The 14,484-nt window shown below is 44.9% G+C and overlaps 1 protein-coding gene across 2 annotated transcripts; it reads left to right on the top strand.

Moving 5' to 3' along the window:
- Positions 1 to 2,874: 2,874 nt before the first annotated feature.
- Positions 2,875 to 14,260, top strand: fxr2 (FMR1 autosomal homolog 2). Of its 2 annotated transcripts, none has more exons than XM_079216309.1 (17): positions 2,875 to 2,997; positions 5,756 to 5,808; positions 6,649 to 6,742; positions 7,094 to 7,165; positions 8,511 to 8,659; positions 8,770 to 8,863; positions 9,099 to 9,215; positions 9,354 to 9,524; positions 9,632 to 9,710; positions 9,847 to 10,004; positions 10,427 to 10,513; positions 11,936 to 12,155; positions 12,269 to 12,448; positions 12,640 to 12,828; positions 12,958 to 13,065; positions 13,238 to 13,326; positions 13,453 to 14,260. In XM_079216309.1, the coding sequence occupies exons 1-17, from the start codon at positions 2,947 to 2,949 to the stop codon at positions 13,561 to 13,563; spliced, it is 2,022 nt and encodes a 673-aa protein (XP_079072435.1). In that variant the 5' UTR covers positions 2,875 to 2,946; the 3' UTR covers positions 13,564 to 14,260. The 2 variants fall into 2 exon arrangements, with proteins under 2 accessions (XP_079072435.1, XP_079072436.1); XM_079216310.1 differs by having other exon boundaries at positions 13,383 to 14,260.
- The last annotated feature ends 224 nt before the right edge of the window (positions 14,261 to 14,484 follow it).

Below are 14,484 nucleotides of genomic sequence, written 5' to 3'. Positions count from 1 at the left end.
CTCTCAGCTGATCTGCGTTCCTTATTAACCAAGCAACTTAACGGGTTTTACTTACTGAAGACGTTGTTTCGCTAGCTCGTAAACGCAACATGAAATGCGTACTTCCTGAATCAAGTTGCGCGCGCTTGAAGGACGGGTTTCCCATTGGTTAAATGAGCCACGTGGTCAGGACAACCCTTCTGCCTCCCTGCGAGAACTGCGGGCTACTCGCGGGAGCGCGCACTGCGAAAGCGAAAATTATATTTCAATTATTTTTAAGGTAAAGTACCGTTTGAAAACAGTGTAATCTTCAGTGTATTTAATAATAATAAAATATGTAGGTTGTCTTGAAATAAAAAAACTCGGCATAACATGTTGCAAAATACAAGCTCATCATCAGACTGCATCTTCAGAGTAAAGCTTCATGTCAAAATCAGTCAAACAACATGATCTGTTAAGCATTACCTTGTTATCTGTCACAGCAGTTAAAATGTCAAGATAATTCCCAGGGTGTGTTGTACCTTTGGCATTGTTCAGCTACTTGACTCTAGCAGTGTGGAGTTGTACCTGAAACTTTGGTTCAGTTTGGTGAGTGCTCCAAATCCTTCCACCAGATGGACTAAGGAGACTCCTTTTCCACCAAAGAGTGCGTCATCTCAAGCGGGACACTCATGCCCACCGGCTACACCAGCCGTGCCTATATCATATTATTCATGGTGCGAATTAATTTAATCAATTAACACAATTATATTTCTTGACTTGTGCTTGTTCTGGGATAGGGTCGTTCTGATAGTGAAAAGTCACTCTGCTGTTCTCATCCAGATTGTGTAAATTCAGTCCACTGTGTCTTAATCCAAACGTGGATTTTCAGATGGAAAATCTAAGTCCTGATATCTTATTACTGTTCCAAAATAAAACTGAAGAATGTTAAAAAAACAAAAAAAGCTTTTCCTAATGATGTGGTAGTGTGGAATTTGTGATTAATGGGCTCTGGGAAAATAAATATGTTACCTGAATCACACCCTTCCGTCTTTTGGTGTCTCTCATCATGATTTAACGCTGTTCATGATTCTCTATGTCCTCAAATATAATTTTTGATCTGATATTTTCTTGCCCATGGCTCTGGCCATCAGCTGCCAACAGCATGGCCAATTGTTGCTGTCCTGTTGGCATGTTCAAGAGGCAAGTCTGGAGTTAACCAGGGGATTAGTGAGGTAGAGGGATAACATGGGGCTCTCAATCAAAGTCATCTTATGACTTATTATTATCAGCACTTGAAAGTTGATTAGAAGAGATTTCATGATACGCCTAGCCATTTATTGGGTTTTGGCTGCTGCGCACAAAGACAATCACTTTCCTGCTTTTGTATGTTGTTCTTTGTAATGTGCTGTTGTGTGACCACAGTGAGTTGTTTAAATGAATGGAGACATACAGAGGTGGAAAGGGGATTTAAAAAAACACAGTTAAGACAAAACACATGCCTCCAAAGTAGAGTTTACAGTTTTGTTTTTTTCTACCCTTTTTTTAATCTATTCTTTCACTTTTTGCAAAGTTATATCAGCTGTTTCTTGAAGACTAGATAGATATAAAACAATGAATTGAGCAGGTCATCATTACATTTTGTCCCATCCATATTGAATCTGGTTCTCCGACTGTGAGTATTCCTGTACAGTGTGGTTTCCGTGACCTCTGGCCTCCTCTATGTGCTTCTCTCAACTGTTTCCTCACAATGCTCCTGGCCCAGGTCTGGTCTTCTTGTTCCTCATTCCTGGTGCTTAGGAATCCTCACTCACTAACTCTGCCCATACAGTTTCATACTTTACTTTACTTTATTACTTTTCATGTACATACAAATAATTTGACTTAGGAGCATAAACATAAAAAACATAACTCAGTGCTGCGTTTTCCCTTTTCCCTAGTCTGAACATTTTGAGCATATGAAGTGATTGATGCTTGGTTTATTACATGTGTAGTAACTTCGCTGTAATGCTGTTTACACAATGGCTGGTGGTTCTCACTCATCAATGAGTGGGCAAAATTAGTTATGTGAGCCAGTGAATTTGAATAAAATGATAATTGACACGGAGCAAAACCAATGGATTGTGTTAGGATGCAACTCTCTAGATTGTATTGGTCACGTTTATGGACCAGCCCTTATTTCCTAAACCAATTAATGAAAGCGAGTGTTGACTGCGATAGCCTTTGACCAATCACGGCTCCGGGCTCCCCGATGGGCGGGTTTTAGCCGTGGAGGGGTGGGGTGTTTGAGGTCATTCAGTCCCACTCTGATTCACTCTATCGGCGTGTGTTTGTGGGGACGGGTAGTTGGAGTAGGAGTCGCCGGGCGGCTGTGCATCTCAAACGCTTTTTTGGGAAAGAAACGCCAATGAAAATTGCACCGCAGGCTGAAGAAACGACCCCCCGCTGACGACTTCTGTGAATTTTTTTCAACGTAACGACTGCGCCACACGCACAACCAACAAACGCAACCGGGCTATCCAATGCTAGCCAGCTAGCATCCCTGAAAACTGACGGGATCAAGGTGTTGATAGCTAGCCTCCCAGCTAATTATCCATCAGCTAGCATCCTCCTGCCGTAGCATCATTAGCTTGCTTTTCCTCCTCGCGCACGTCGAGGCTTCACCAGTGCTCGTGGCGGTGCCTTTTGGCTCCCGGGCACCAAATCCCCCTTTCAGACAAAAAACGGACAACGGAGCCACTCAACTAGCCGCTGCTGGAGACGGCGTCTGCGTTGCATTAGTTGGCACCATCACACCCATCATCTCCCCAACCCTTCACCTCTGCCCCTCTCCCTCCACCCGAAACACTGGAAATCCACAAGCGGCCGGAGAGCGCCGAAGGGCCGGCCAAGATGGTAACGTTACCGGATGGGGTGGTATCGTTACCGGACTCGCCGGGAGTCCTCACGGCGACAGACAAGCTCAGCTGTGGGGAACTACCGACGAGTATGGACGGGCTGGCCGTGGAAGTTCGCGGCTCGAATGGGGCCTTCTACAAGGTAACCTGGTCACAGTCGTAGTTTATAGTTGTCCCAGTTAAAAGTTTAGTTTCGGGAAGAGCTGTGAGGTTGGGTCTGCCCGAGCCCAGGCCTAGCTTAGCTTGAACTGTTTGACTGATATTAGCTTCGGCCCGGTTTTGACTAACAAGGATGGATTGGCGTTCCCATTAAGGTTGGCCATTGTGGGGTGGGTAGCTAGCTTCAGCTAGCTGTGAAGCTACTGCACTTGACATCACCATGTATGGCCTATATTTAGTTGTTTTTACCGATGTCAATATGCATAGAAGCCACAACATAGGAACCGGGTTCCTGTGGTTTTGACATGGCATGCAGCGTTTCTCACAGCATGTTGCTTTGTCTGGAAATGTGGTATTCAAGCATTTAAAAATGAAGTGAGCCGCTGATCAGACAGCTGTTGTGCAGTCCCTGTTTCCAAGTATGAGGACATGCTATATCAAAGCTCACAAAGGCTACCTAATCTGTTTGGTCCCTTACCCCACGCTCCAGCTACACAACTGAATCTTGGGGGACGCTTTGTGTGTATTGCTCTGCCAAAGAAGAAGTGGAGTCTCAGTTTCTGTTTCAATTCTGCCTCATTTTCGAAAGGAATTATAGTTTTATATCTAGACACATGACTTCGAGTCTTTATTGCTGCTGTGTCACAGCATGTTATTACATTTCACATTAAGATGGCAAATCGTTGACTACGAGTTTAATTATATACGCTCATATTATTTAAAGGCATCAAAAGTTTGTGTTAGTCAAATCATACGGATTTGGGTCTTGATGAACATTGTAGGTTCTCATGTAATTTAGGATTTCATTGAATATGCAAACCCCATTAGTCCTCCCCCTGCTTTATAGTCTCAACCTTTTGTGGCATATCTTATTGTAATACTCTTAGTTTTAGTTGCACTGTTATTTCTCCATGTGCTCTTCTGTCTTTTGGGTGCTCAGATAGACGAGCAACCACATGGCGGTTTAGAGATGAGCCTATATTTACTCCCCTCATGGTGCTTCACCTGTCGTTCTGTTTTACAGGCTGACAGTTTGGCTCTGGCATGAATGAACTCTCCCACTCCTCCCTATTATCTCACAGCTCTCATTTTGTGGATGTAAAATGAGACGGACATTTAACTGTTTGTGACATTCTAAATGTCACATTACAGTAAATAATATGTTGTTTTTGATGGGAGAGAGCCGAGAAAAATCTTTGCCATTTTCCTGTTGTGACCGACACATAAGTTTGCTTTATGAATCACTTAATTCACCTTGGTGTCAGAGTGAGTAATTTTTTAAATGTATTTTTACGATGGATCATGATCACTTTTATGAATCAATAAAGCATATTTATTTACATTTTTATCATAAGCAGGAAAAGCAAATGTGTTTATCTAAACTTTTTTGTTTTTGTTTTAAGAGAAGGTTGTGGGCGAGTACGGTTGCAAACCTGCCTCCTCTGCTCTGAAAGGTCCAACTCACCACGTGGACCTGCATGTGGCTACTGGTCTGAGGATGAGGGGAACTCATTACGAAGCTCACTGGAACCCCTTCTCTGCCCCCACCTTTCCACCAGTCATGTCACGTTAGAGGGCTTGCCTGCCCTTTGACGTGGTAGTATTTGGTGGAAGCAATACTCAACCTGGCATAACGTGCACATCTAGCTGGCTCCTAATGTGACATGTGAAATTGGAGGATGAGCCCTTTTTCAGTCCGACCTGTTGTCGTTGCTGGCTTCTTCTCGAGGACCGTTCATGTAGATTCAGAGCCATGTTTTGACCCTTGCCTGGGACCGTTTTAAGACAGCAGTTGGTGGTGATTGATAATCAGAGTTGTGGTAAAGAATCAACTTCTTAAAGGGTGTAGAAAAACACACACTTCACTTCCCCCATCATCCAGGCTGAAGCTCCTAGCCAGCTCTTGCAATGCAAAGGCAGCACCTTCACGGCAGGTGAATCCACAGCCAGGCATGCTTTTGAGATACTGCCTGACCACTCTGTCCCCTATAAGGCAGTGTCACACTGAGGGACAGGCCACACCCACCACTTTCCTCCCGGCTCGTTGTTGCCGGGTGGTTGGGGGTTGTCGGTCAAAGTTTAGGGCAGGCTGTGACAGATCTGTGGATGGACAAGTAACGCGTTTCAGTGATCTCTCTAGTAATGGTTGTCTCTAAGCTACCGGATAGTATGTCCATATAGGCTAGGCTGAGTGAGTGCCCTCAGGAACATGTCGCTTGAAAAACTATAATATTCCCACTTTGAACACAAATGCACATGCATGCATTTCAATAAAGAGAGAAAGAGAAAGGGAGAGAGAGAGAGAGAGAGAGAGAGAGAGAGAGAGAGAGAGAGAGAGAGAGAGAGAGAAAGAGAGGAAAAAAAAAAAAGAGAGAGAGAGAGAGAGGAGAGAGAGAGAGAGAGAGAGAGAGAGAGAGAGAGAGAGAGAGAGAGAGAGAGAGAGAGAGAGAGAGAGAGAGAGAGAACTTTCCAGGCTATTGGTGCTGTCAGGAGGAGTCGGTGTTCATCGTCACTTTATCCAGCACTGAATTCACAGCCAGAGAATTGGCTTTGTGATGAAATATCTTGGCTTCCAAAAAAGCCCCAGATAACCTTTTTCAGTCACAGTATTGGCATGGCTTACAAGTCAGCTGTCTTAGGTTGTTTACATGCAAAATCAAACGCTCGCAGCCCCACCCCTCATCACTGTCTGTCTCGAGCGTTCCCGGCAATAACATTCTGCCTCTCTGCTTTTCTCTTAGGGTTACATCAAAGATGTCCACGAAGACTCACTCACAATTGTTTTTGAAAACAAGTAAGTTTCCGCTTTCTGTTCACCTCTCCTGTACGTCTGCTTTATGATAAATAGGCCTAGGTGGAATGAAGCCTGAACGGTAGTAATTGAGAGTTACGATAGCTGCCCCGAGCTTCACCCACGCATTCAAAATTGTCCTCTTCAGCACCTGTGCTTGGCATGCAGCTGTCCATACATGTCTCTAACTTTTTCTTTTTTCTTTTTTAACCTCCTGCTCTGATCCCTCCTGCCCTTGCCAGTCTGATAGCATGTACTCATAGCCCCACCTACTGTCCCTTTCCACTACCCATCCCCCTGGTCCCTCTTTATCTCAGCTTGTAGAGCAGGGTGCCCCTAAAAATAGTGACCCACGGTATGCAGGGTGGGAGGGGTGGCTTGCTGTTTTTGGGACCATTCCCCTCCTCCCCTTTCTCCTTTTACTTTCTCTGAGCACATGGCGTAGTTGGAGTAGCATATTGAATATAATGAATAATAAGGCGCTTAATGAAAATTTAGCTTTTTAAATTTTTTTAAATATCAATACTGACTGAGCTGTTCATTTACTGAACATGTTTACACTATTTTTGAGCATTTTTGAAGTTGTAATGTAAAGTGCACGACACAATAAACAGTCACAGTTTTAAATGACCTAGTTCCATTCTTATTTTCATTATTTCTGTTTGTGTTCTGCGCAGCAGAGTGGGAAATGCACCCATGTCATTACAATCCCAATGTGACATGAGGTTAGAAAGAGCTGGAGCTGGACAGCGTGAACAACGTAGCAGTATTACGTTTTGTTTCCAGGGGTTGTTGATAAGCTGACGAGTGTTTTTGTTTTGTCTCCGTGTCGTCTTGCTGTAGCTGGCAGCCAGAGAGACAGTTGCCCTTCAGCGACGTGCGGTTGCCTCCTCCAGCCGAATACAATAAGGAGATTGGTGAAGGAGAGGAGGTGGAGGTAAGGCCCGCCGTGTTCATCCACCTGAGTTTCACTAACTCCATGATTCAAGGCCTCGGTGTCTTTGCACCTCACCAGGAGGATCATTATTGGCTAGTATTGACTTTCGACTGAATTTTCCTGACTGAAAGTTACGCACTTGAGTCTTTGCAATATTCAACAATTTGACCTCACATATTCTCCATGTCACACAACGGTAGGTAGTTGTACAATATGTATCCATCCGGTCTGCTTCTGCAGCCGAGGCCAATTCAGTGTCATCACATCTTGCTTCCCACTACAAACTGTTTTGAAGTTACTGGGTGGAATATTTAGTAGTTGTTGCCTAATTCACTAAGTATCTCCTCACAGGTTTACTCGAGGGCCAACGAACAGGAGCCTTGTGGCTGGTGGCTGGCCCGAGTCCGTATGATGAAGGGAGAGGTAAGTGGTTCCATGAAGCAAGAATCAAAACCATTTAAAGAATAGATTTGAAAAGGAGGAGATGGGAAAATAACTCAAACTGTGAACTCTACTTTGTTTGTGTCTTGGTGATGTTTTTGGATCCCCTTTCCACCTCTATATGTCTCAATTAATTTAAACAATGCTCTATGGTCACACAACAGCACATTACAGAGAACAACATGATTGCAGAGCAGTTTTTTTTTTTTTTAACTGTCTAGTTTGCCTGAAGTTCTCAGTGCCTTGAATGTGGTGGAGGAATTTTTCGGTCCTGAGTTTTAGTTCCTGGGGCTTAAATAAATCCTGGAGCTATTTAGTTCAAATTGACTAACATTAATATTGTCAGTGATGAGATCCAACTGGGTTAGCGTCCTCTGTATCTCAATATTGAATATGTAGCTACTTTCTCTTCACCATCAGTGTTTTGTTGTATTGCCAGCAACTCTTTATTGAGCCGAGTACTGCTGTCTTGAGAGTGAATACAGGCCTGTTGTAACTGCAGGGTAATGAGCTCAAAGAGCCAGTATGCCCTGATCTGGTCTGACATTGTGCCTTCAAATTACATTTCCCATACACCCAGTGCTTTTTCTTCACACCGAATGACGAAATAGATTTGCGACCAACCAGCTCGGTCCGACAGGCACCGTTGACGTATTTTATTTTCATGTTTTTAATAATCGAGAACCAGAACTGGCTCTTGGTCACCACAAGCACGAGCGGCAGGTTGAATAGTGGGTCAGTGGGATATGGCAGAGGACCGCATTGTAGTGCTGCTGTGCCAGGGGGAGTTGCTGCTGGTGGAGGGCTGTTATTTGGAGCAGTCTGATATGAGTCTGCAGGAATGTCTAGCATTGACTGATGGCTTTAATTCTGTCCTTTTGAGCATGGAGTGTGCAGTGTTCATCTCACTCTCTGGGTTCCCCCTTTTTTCTTTCTCTGCACTTCTTTTTTCTCTCTCTCTGCATCTCACTCTAGTACACCTTGTCCGTTTCATCTTGTGTTTTCTCAAAAACTGGGAAAAGGGTGTCGTGTCGCTTCATTTAATAGATGAATGGATGCATTTTTGATGTGAAATATTGTTTCTTAATTCAGCGGACATCCATTAATTATTTTTATTTGAGACCGGACGTCAATGAATCTTAAACGTCACAGCTGAGTCAGAGTTTTTATATGGATTGAATTCAGCAGTGCTGCTCAGTGTGTATCTTGGCATGCGTTTATTTTTCCCTCCCAACTCTCATTGGTTATCTGGGCTGTCCAACATTTGTGTCTTGACATGTCTGCCTTCACTATAAAAAAATCGGTATCTTTTGTGTGCCGTTTTCAGTTCTATGTCATAGAATACGCGGCGTGCGACGCCACATACAACGAGATCGTTACAGCGGAGCGCATCAGGCCCCTCAACCCCAACAGCCCTTCCTCTCGAAGCTCCTTCCACAAGGTCCCCATCCCCGTCCCAGAAGACCTGAGGGACATGTGAGTGTCAAGTTTACACCCTGAAGATAGATTAATTTGAATTAACGTGAGTGTTGCACTAAGCTTAATAACGAGGCTGACTTTCCTGCGGATTGTTTTCTTATCGACAGCTGTGAAAATGAAAACATTCACAAAGAGTTCCGGAAAGCAATCGGAGCCAACTGCATCTTCTACAGTACCCAAACACACGAACTCATTGTGCTGGTTAGTAGTCGGAATACACACTTCAGCTGGGTCTCACCTCCTTGTTGCATATCTTCTCTCCTCTTCCAGCCTCTTATTTTCTAGACTAAAGTAATACAATGACAAAATTCTGAGAGCACATTTTTTACAACTTTGTGCTTCTGTAAGAATACACTCATATTCACAAACACAGACTAAACAATTGTTGAATTGTAACTTTACCTCCCCCTTTTTTCTTTTTTTTTGTCATCTTCAGTCTACAAATGAAACCACAGTAAAGCGTGCATCTCTTCTGAGCGAAATGCATTTCCGCAGCATCCGTACCAAGCTTATGCTAATGTCCCGCAACGAAGAAGCCACCAAACATTTGGAGGTAAACCTACTTTAAAATTTGATGCACGCACTTAATTTAGCCTGTAAGTGTGGATGTTTGTCATTTAAAAATGACAGACCCTAGCCAACCACAGTTTATATATTTGCACACAAACCACAAATGTGTTTCACCTTGCAGACAAGTAAGCAGTTAGCCTCAGCATACCAGGAGGAGGTGAAGGTCAGGGAGGACCTGATGGGCCTAGCCATCGGCTCCCATGGTGCCAACATCCAACAGGCAAGGAAGGTGGCTGGTGTCACAGCGATAGAGTTGGAGGAGGAAAGCTGCACATTTAGGATCTACGGAGAGGTACGCCCCTTAATGAGCTTATGTGCTGTTGTATGTCGGTTCTAGTCCCAAGGTTTGGATAGATGTACTGTAGTGAAATGTGGTCTAATGGTTGTGTTGTGTTACAGAGCCCAGAGGCAGTAAAGCAGGCTAGAGAGTTTCTAGAATTCAAAGAAGACTTCTTTCAGGTACCCAGGAACCTCGTCGGTGAGTGAGCTACATTCCTGAAGGAAGCATATTTGTACCACTTGACGCATTCCATATCACTACACATGTACACTCGCTTAACCTCCCAACGTTCTATTTCTTCCCCTTTCTCTCTCCCTCGCTCTCTCTCGCGCAGGCAAAGTCATCGGCAAGAGTGGCAAAGTCATTCAGGAGATTGTGGACAAGTCGGGCGTGGTCCGTGTGCGGATTGAGGGAGACAACGATAAAAAGCTTCCCCGGGAGGAGGGAGGCCGGCAGGGTGCAAGCAGGGACGACACTGCCAACAGCAAAGAGGTGAATGGGCCGTGCTCTCCCAGGAGCAAAGCGTATTGACTATAAAAGTCCCATGTGCTGTCTGCTGTTCCATTCTGCTGCTTCGTCTCTTTTGTTTTGTCACTAGCACTTGTGTTTTCATTGCTTTCAATAACCACTGCCCACTGCAAAGCACATGCCAGTTATGGTGGCTGTGTGTGGGCTGTCTGTCGTCTCCGATGGGTTGATATGTTTCTGTTCAGTGTGCTTCCTGTGATGTTCAAGTATCCTAATCATTTCCAAAAAAATTCTAATTCCACTTAAAATGTTATTTCCTACTTTTGTTTCCTACTGTGATCATTTTTGTCCCCCCAATAATGGGCCTCAGCATTTAAAGTGATGAGTATCTGTTTTTTTAATTAGAAACCCAACTCCTTATCTCCCCCTCGGTGTTTTTTTAACAGGGCCTGGTTCCCTTCGTGTTTGTGGGAACTAAAGAGAACATCAGCAATGCTCAGGCTCTGTTGGAGTACCATGTGTCCTACCTCCAGGTTGGTAAATCCTCCATGGTCCCCAGTAGATAGCAGCACTAGTCTTTTTCTCTGTTCTTGTCATTAAAAAAAAAAGAACTGCATGTTTTATAGCACTTGTCTTCTGTACTTCTGCTCAGAATATCTGGAGACTCTAGTAGAGGAACAATGTTTTTTTTTAGACTGTCACTCACCTGTTCCCCCAACACCACATGAGGAAAGCTGCTGAGAGCACCTCGTTTTGTCCTTACCTCATGTGCTTTTATTAATAGCCCCTCTCTCTGGGATGGGGCGACGGGTACACATGAGTTTAGATTACCAGCTATCTGGACCCTCAGCTTCCAAAAATAACACCAGACCCCCTTGCCCTGCTTCACTTCCTTCACGCCTCCCATGAGGCTCAGCTGTCGTTGGTGGAGGCAGCTGTCACACTGTGAAGTGAGACCCCCTCCTCCAAATCATCCACCATAGAAACGGCTGTCATTGCACTGCTGCCATTAGAGGCCAAAGTCCAGCTTCCCTCATCAATGAAGATGGCAATATGCAACTTTACTGGACATTTTTTGTATACTTTAAAAATATTTTAAACATTAAAAACTGACACCTTGCAATAGTGGTTCAGAGGCTCCCCAGCTAAATGATATTAAGTAGCTAGAGAATTGTTTGAATGACTATTCAAACTGATAATTATCGCTCATCGTTATCGGTTTCCCTGGTCAACCACTGTTTGCCCCATTTTTAGGGTTCCCGAGGCAACTCTTAGCAATCGGTTCCATGTGTTATAAGTCTGGTCCAAAGAGATTAAAAAGTGAGGGGACAATGTCCATCCATACAGAACATTACGCATTACTGCCACTTAGTGGTAGAGTAATGTAATAACATGCACAAAGCCTGCCCAGACACACAGCACATGATTTTAAGACCGGGGCTTGGTCCCGACTCAGTAAATCAGTCAACCAAGTAAAATGTCAGCAACAATATCTGTTATTGTTGTGAGTAGAAAGCCCTGTAATACTGCAATTGACTTTTTGTAGATTTCATTATTTTTTTAATATAAAAAGTATCCTTGACTGCATCAAGTTGTTGCAATACTTTTTTTTTTTTTGTCCCAACGCTACCAGCTCACCAGATTTTTAAATGGCAGCGCGCATCCTTTGTTTGAAGTTAAATCTGATCATGTCTGTTTCTCAGATACTCTACATACTCTACAAAACCTTTGGCATTATTTTGACAGAGTGCAGAGTGGAACTGGACCAGGTCACCTGGTCATTCAAAGTGGCTCGGGAATCTTATGCTGACTTAATGTTGGAAGAGGCTATATGTCATACATGTGATTGGGGCCATTGGGAACTCACTTAGTATGGTGATTTATGTAGTAACTTTTCATTCTACTAAATTTGGATTAATTCATGCCTGCCCTGTTGTTTCGCTCCCGTCCCGTAGGAAGTGGAGCAGCTGCGCCTTGAGCGTCTCCAGATTGACGAGCAGCTCCGTCAGATTGGGGTTGGATATCGTGCCCCCGCTAATCGAACCGGCGGCCCCGGCGTTGAACGGGAGAAAGGCTACTTGACTGATGAGAGCACCAACTCACTTCACACCTCTCGCACCTATGGGGGCCGCGGCAGAGGCCGTAGGGCCTCCAACAGCCAGTACTCTGGATATGGTGAGACTGAAGGAGACACATCTGAGTGGTTGTATAGAATGGAAGCCACGTCTGTCGTGTAAAAAGTAATTTGCCATTGTTTTTTTTACATGCATCGTCTCCGCTTGATCCAGGCACAAACTCTGAATTGTCCAATGCTTCTGAGTCAGAGGACGTTAGCGAGCGAGAGCAGCGGCCCCGTGGCATTGGTGGAGACGAGAGAGGCTCCCGACGAGGCGGCAGGGGCCGAGGCACTAACTCAGGACGAGGCCGTGGGGGCCCGGGGGCCAAGCCTTCCAATTCCATCAGCTCGGGTAGGGAGAGCCCATGTGTTTCACCTTTAGTCCACTTAGGATGTGATATAACCTCATCATAATTAAAAAATACTAATAAGATGAGAAACTGGTAGGGAAGTCTTGTGCCTTGTGATTGTGTTGAATCTACCGTACATAAATACAAACGAGAGAAGATTGGTTGCAATACTACTTTTCTGTGGCTCATTCAGTACTGAGGGATCCAGACAGTAACCCATACTCCCTGCTGGAGGGTGAGGGAGAGCTGGCTGACGCAGACACCAGTGAAGGAGGAGAACGCCGCAGACGCTCCCGCCGCCGCCGCAACGACCAGGAGCCCAGTGTGATGGATGCTGCCACGGAGTCGGACGGCCAGGCCGCCCCCAGTGAGAATGGACTGGGTGAGAAGAAGCTCACTTAATAATTTCCTTTGAAACGGAAATGCACATTGTACGTCTCTGCCCTTAATACCGGAACGATTGTTCATGCAAGCAGACGGTAACCCCTTATTTTCCTCATTTGACCGTCAGATGATGAGGCGCGACCACAGCGCCGCAACAGAAGCCGCCGCCGTCGTAATCGTGGCAACCGCCCAGAGGGAGGTTCGGCCAGCCGCGACAGACAGCCAGCTGAAAGTGGTGAGTCACCAGGTTTCACGAGTAAACATTTTCCTCTTCAGAAGGAACGGGGTTAGATTGCTCTCTATTGGACGGCTTGATTGCGGCAGTTGCTGAGAGCCTTTCTTCAAGCAATACCATTTTGAGTCTCTGTGTATCAATTGTTCTAGCTAACAGATCTTAATGTTTCCAGTGACTGTTGCTGACTACATTTCCCGTGCTGAGTCCCAGAGCAGACAGAACCTGCCACAGAAGGAAAACCATGCTGGCCCTGAGCCCAAGGTACAGACAGGAGCGCACACATTGACCTCGGCCTCAGTTTTATTGACATAAATCAGAGACTCACCTTTTCCCACCTTCACCCCCCTACCTCCCCTCACTCCCCTACCCCCCCTCCCCCACCCACAGGAGAACGGGACCAGCGCCACCAAGGATGAGCAAACGCCCTCCAAGGGTTCCCCCAGCAAGGGCATGACCTCGGCCAGCGAGACCCTGACCTTGGTCAACGGGGTCTCGTAAAGAGACGGCCCTGCCCCTCGCGAACCCAAGTCTAGAGCAAGACTCCATGGCAAACTCTGTCCCTGCTTGCATTAACTTAAACCTTAAACCGATGAGTGAAAAAGTACCTGACAAAATACCTGAATTCATACTATGAGAGTGAAAAAGTACAAAAAAACGACAAACGCATCTACTTAAAAACACACGTTAACGGTGTATGCTATCCTATCTATCAGTACTTAGTGCTTATTTAAAAAATACAAAAAAACAACTAGCTTGCCAAAAAAGAGCTGGTGGATATGACTTGATTTTTAAAAATACTGAAATACGAGAAACAGGACGAGACTTTTTTTTTTGTTTTTTTTGTTTTTTGAAACGGTTGTCTTTATTTGTGTATTTTTTGTTGATTTCGTTCATTGTTTATCACTGGTTTGGACTTTGCGGTCGCTCTCTCAACCAAAACAGACGCGTCTCTTAACAGTGTTCAAGTGCAGACTAGAGAAATGTAAGCTGTAGGGAGCGGCGCACAAGCAGACAGTCCAATAGCTTATGTGACGCGATGTCCGCACACTGAACCTGGGTGGAGACAGACAGATTGGGATATTGATAGACATTGTGCCTTGAATTTGAAAAAAAAATAAATAAAAAAAAATACTTGAGTTTTTTTTCATTTAAGTTTGTTTTTGTTTCCCAAGAGGAAGAAATAAGGGCGACATATTCTAGCAGTTTTTTTGGAGGGGGGGAGGGAGGGAAGGTTCTGAGAAGGAGAACAGACCTGTGAGGAGTAAAGTGAGTGACTAGAGGACATAGAAGAGGAGGAGGGAGTGGCGAGCCAACGTGAGGCAAAAGGAAGTCTGGTGCCAAACAAAATTCAAGGCGCATATCCTCATTCCGCGTAGAATGGACAGCGTAGGGGGGAGGGGTCAGAGAGAGCGCATGCTT

Source organism: Taurulus bubalis, assembly GCF_910589615.1.
Source record: "Taurulus bubalis genome assembly, chromosome: 3".
Classification (NCBI taxonomy): domain Eukaryota; kingdom Metazoa; phylum Chordata; class Actinopteri; order Perciformes; family Cottidae; genus Taurulus; species Taurulus bubalis.
Note: the sequence above shows the minus strand (reverse complement) of the source record. Positions and strands in the feature narration are given on the sequence as shown.

Bases quoted from the DNA above. Each gene is read 5' to 3' on its own strand.
- fxr2 (XM_079216309.1), top strand. From the start codon at position 2,947: ATGGACGGGCTGGCCGTGGAAGTTCGCGGCTCGAATGGGGCCTTCTAC. The intron at 6,743-7,093 runs GTAAGGCCCGCC...ATCTCCTCACAG, and splicing joins GTGAAGGAGAGGAGGTGGAG to GTTTACTCGAGGGCCAACGA. The intron at 7,166-8,510 runs GTAAGTGGTTCC...TGCCGTTTTCAG, and splicing joins TCCGTATGATGAAGGGAGAG to TTCTATGTCATAGAATACGC.